Consider the following 4,799-nt stretch of genomic DNA (forward strand, 5'->3'; position numbering starts at 1 on the left):
CCCACCTAGCCACCTAGGCACTAGACCCCAACTCGCCGCCTGACTAGCGTCTAGCGTCTTTTAGAACCTTGGCAGGGAGCAACATGGCGGGAAATAAAATGTTGGAATTAATATAAATTAAACAAGAGTAAGACACTTAAAATAAGTTTACAACTCAAATTTCAATATTACAATTCAAACAACTTCTACATCTCTTTTTTGTGTTATAAATACATATATTTATAGGCTTATAAATACATGTATTATATCTCAAAAAATGCATGCATTTCACGCTCTGATACCAACTAATTCAGGGAGCAACGTGGTGGGAAATAAAATTCTAGAACTAATGTGAATTAGAATGAATAGATATGAGAGATAGATATGATCCACCATCTTCAAGTGTGAGGGGAGACCTCAAAACCACAAACCATGTCTCTAGTACTAGCCTACAACGTAGACAACTATAAATAAAGTAACAACTCTTAAACAAGAGCAAGGCATTTGTAATGAGCTTACAACTCAAGTTTCAATATTATAATTCAAACAACTTATATCTCTCTTCTGCTTTAAAAATACATGTATTTTTAGGCTTACAACTTAAAGTGAGAAACATGAAAACACAAATGAAATAAAAGGAAATTTAGATTAAATATCAATTTTAATATAGGTTTTAAAGGAAAATATAACTTTAAGGAAAACTACCACAAATGAGGATCCTCTCCGGATCTTCTTTGTGAGGATCCCGGGGATTTCCACATCGTGTTCATTTATCATACATCATGCGACCAATTTTTGTCAAGTACTATTCATGTTTAATTTTAAATAAAAATATTTAAAATGATTTCTGATCGCACAATGTACAATAAACGAACACGATTTGAGAATCCCTAAGAACCTCACAAAGAGCATCTGGATAGGATCCTCATTCAACCACCACTCCCTTCTCATTCTATTTGGATAAAGCACAAAGACATTTCTATTTTTGTCCAAATTGCACATGACCGACATTCTACCAAGGTGGTAGTGCCATAAATTGTCGTCAACCACCATCATTGTGGCCGAAATTCTTTTCCGGTCATCGAAAAATTTGAAGTCCCTAAACAACATGTACAACTTTTTCATCTTCAATTATGTTTTGTTGTGTGAGTTTATTGGTTTTTTTTTTTAATTTTATGTATACACAATTAAATTAGGCCCAAGCAGCCCAAAAGTCTTCCACAATTCTGATTCCACGTAGATCTAGTGAACTTCCATAACCATTCACATCACAAACCACTCAGCAAGCTCTATTAAGTGACTTCAGCTCATTTAAGCGTGGCGTATGCATGGCGTGACTTGTGATAAATATTTGTGATTTGTACGGCCTTGGCGTTCAATAAGGTATTGTTTATTGGCAGGCATGTTTATAAATTTGCATACTCTTCATTTCGTACTTTATGCATAGATAAAAGCTTGGCTTGTGACGCTTTCACAATGATTGAGCTTTGGGTCATGCTTGGGCTTGTAAGTGATATTTTTAGGCTCCAACATTAGTCGAAAAATCGTGTTATGATTGTGCAACAACCATGTAATTATTGTGAATTATATTTAGTATTTATAGAATTATTTTGGTTGACTTTTCCATAGGTACCTAAACTATAAACATGATGGTTTCAAGGCGGTTTCACTCAATGGCCAAGACCTTTCTTTCTTTCTTTAATTAAGCACTCTGAAATATATATAGCATCAAACTGTGTGAAAAAGAATCCACACATAAACGAGCAGCGGATCAACAAGCCAAGCCACGGAAGTTTTTCTGAAGGAATACATGCATTCATGGAAGTTGCAGCATACCAAGGGGAGTAAAGAAGCACCAGTTAATAATTCAAGCTTCTCAGAGGTTCACCGTCACATTTGGTTTTAACAATCTAATAAATCATACGACTGGAACTCTGAAATATCACGCATTGATGTACCTGTCTAAGTTAGAGTTATGGGGTGTAAAGGAGAGTTTCAGATGTGAATTTACCTCCATTCAACAGCTGTAATTTCTTCCTTATCTCATGAAAGAAGCTTGCACTCATAAAACACCTTCCATCCACCACCCCGATTACAACGGAGACGGAAAGAAATTACAGACCCCTAATAAAGCACCAACGAAAGATGTAGAGGCAGAATTAAGATAACCTTGTAATAAAATCAGAATTGTTTCAACAGACCCCTAGCATCAGGGGGTTTAAGTTGTCCAGAAACATACACAATAAGTAAAACTTACCTCTATATGATACTAAACTCAGAGATACAAGGCATAACTCCCAAAAGCCAAGAAAAGCGGTGCCAAATGTGTTCAAACACAGTTACCAACTGCATCTTTAGATATCTAGAGAACCTAAGGAGCACTTGCTAGCATTATTTATCCTCGTTTGCAAAGCTCAAAATTAGTCAACTGTTGCTTCTCCCACTCCTACCAGGCTACCAGCCATACCAATAAGAAAGCCTTGCCAGCAAGAAAACTGAGTTGAAAGAAAACCCAGTTGATACCTTATATAACAAGGTAGAAATGAACGTCTAAGAAAGCTGGATTCATCGACCATCATCATACCACTACGATTTTTACCAAAGAAGAGCTTGAATTAATGTCGCTCGAATGATATCACAATCATTATCCCCCCAGATATAGATTAGAGACTGCAACCAGCAACATACTTACACAAGTAGCACTCCAGAGAAAACCTAACACTACTCAACTCGTAAGGATAGCGAAACAAACCCCCGAGGCAACAAATGAATAATAACCTGAAATTTTGGATCTGCAAAAAGGATTCCCAGATCTCATCTGAAGCCCAAACGACCCGCTAACACAACAAGGGAATCTAGTGTATCAAAGCTCTAACAAATACAACTAGACACCAATTTTCACATGACCCAGAAATTAAAATGAACTTAGCGGTAGAAAGATGGAATGAGAAGAAAAAAAGAAAAAGGAACAAAGTGATGACATTTACCCAAAATTCAATCATCCCCAGTTGGAAATAGAGTAAGAACTTTCCTGCCACCAGTTGCATTTGCTGATTCCAAGTCCTCTACATAGCCTGGCACTGAATTGTGCAGCGGTGCCCCCATCCTATGAACCGGCTGTGACGACTGCCTCGCCAAGAATGGGTGCTCAAGTTGCCCGTTTGGTGGCGACCCAAAATGCCCTACCTGCCTGTGGTACTGCGGATGGGCTGCCACTGCCGCTGCAATCTGCTGCTGCTGCTGCTGGTGATGGTGGTGCTGCTGCAGAGCCACCGGCACAAACGGCAAGAAATGCTCGGAATTGGGCCGGCCCCCAGGGTGCGGGTGCAGGAAATGAGCCGGAACTGGGGAGCTGGCGAACAAATGATCGGTGGCGGGGTCGGCAGAGGCGGCCAAGCCAGCGGCACCCCCGCCGGCACCACCTGCAGAACCTCCAGACAAGCCCTGCATCCGCTTGAGATAAAGACGATACTTCTGCAGATGGCTGGCAACATTCTCGCGGGTGAGGCCGTCGACACTCATGAGCTGCATTATGGTCTTGGGGACGGCGTTCTTGATGCCGAGGTGGGCGACGGCGTCAACGAAGCGCTTGTGGAGCTGGGGGGTCCAGACGAGGCGAGGGCGCTTGAGGGTACGGGCGGGCTCATCGCCGGCGGCACCGGAGCCCAAGTCAGCGGAGTCGGCGAAGTCGGCGGAGGAGTTGGGGTGGGTGGGGGTAGCGGGAGGGAGGGAATTGGGAGGAGGAGGAGGGGGAGGGGGTGTGTGGGGGGGTTGAGGTTGGGGTTGCGATTGGGAATGGGGAGGAGGAGGGTGTTGGTGGGAGATGTCAAAGGCGAGGGCAAGATCAGGAGTGATAAGGGTTTGGGATAAGGGCATGAGTTCCTCAGGAGAAGGCAGCTCTTCTTCCCACCTTGAGAACCAATTCGACTCATCATCTTCCCTCATTATTCAATTCAATACAATTCAATGGGAAATCAGTCACGCAGTCAGTGAGTGGGTGAGGCCTCGGATGATTGATCCGATCGCCTCCTCCTTGGATCTCTAAGAGACAGACTCACAGCAGCTCACTTTTGCTACTTTGCTAGTGCCTACTGTATGGTAGAGGAGAGAGAGAAGTTGAGGGATTTGGATTTGGGATTGATTGATGATTGATGAGGTTAGGAGGAGGACGGAGGAGAGAGGAAAGAGGAGAGAGGTTCGAGGTGGATCCTGTTTTCTCTTTGTTTCTTGTTCCTGATTTTTATTTTATTTTTTATTTTTTATTTTTATTTCTATTTTCCGGATTTGGAGGAGAGATAGTGAGTGTTACAAGAAGCCAAAGATCTAGACTTGACATTGTTTCTTATTTATACTCTTAATACTACGGTCAAATAATATTATTTTTTATTTATAAATAAGAGCTTTTAAGTTCGATTCTCATCAAAAACAAATTTAAATCATATTATTGTTAGAGCTTAATATACATTGTTACCTTACCTTAGTTTGTAGTGCGCGAGATTGTCGAGATGGACGCTCTCCTGTCATTCCATAGCCAGCCAGAGCAAGTGGTAGTAGTACTTAATTACCCGCTCTTTATGGTGAGTTACACAATTTACTCGCATCCTTAGGACAAGAGAAAATTGTAGAAATTGTCTTTCAACTTCAATCCAATTGGAGAAATGGTTCTTCAACTAAAATTTCATGAACATTGCTCCCTTAACTCATCAAAATATGCAGTTATGATCCTTTTCACAACTCCGTCAGAATTCCGTCAAAATGAGTCATGTTGGATTGCTATAATTTGGTTAAAGTTAAGAGATCATTTCTCCAATTGTGTTAAA

The 4,799-nt window shown here is 41.2% G+C and overlaps 1 protein-coding gene across 1 annotated transcript; it reads right to left on the reverse strand.

The window, feature by feature from the left end:
* Window positions 1–2,127: 2,127 nt before the first annotated feature.
* LOC137745449 (transcription factor MYBC1) lies at window positions 2,128–4,259 on the reverse strand. The gene is made up of 2 exons (XM_088681850.1): window positions 2,967–4,259; window positions 2,128–2,565 (listed from the first exon to the last, which is right to left on the reverse strand). The coding sequence occupies exon 1, from the start codon at window positions 3,922–3,924 to the stop codon at window positions 2,974–2,976; it is 951 nt and encodes a 316-aa protein (XP_088537976.1). The 5' UTR covers window positions 3,925–4,259; the 3' UTR covers window positions 2,128–2,565; window positions 2,967–2,973.
* Between the last annotated feature and the right edge of the window lie 540 nt (window positions 4,260–4,799).

Source organism: Pyrus communis, chromosome 12 (genome assembly GCF_041283825.1).
Source record: "Pyrus communis isolate YQ-2024b chromosome 12, ASM4128382v1, whole genome shotgun sequence".
Lineage (NCBI taxonomy): Eukaryota > Viridiplantae > Streptophyta > Magnoliopsida > Rosales > Rosaceae > Pyrus > Pyrus communis.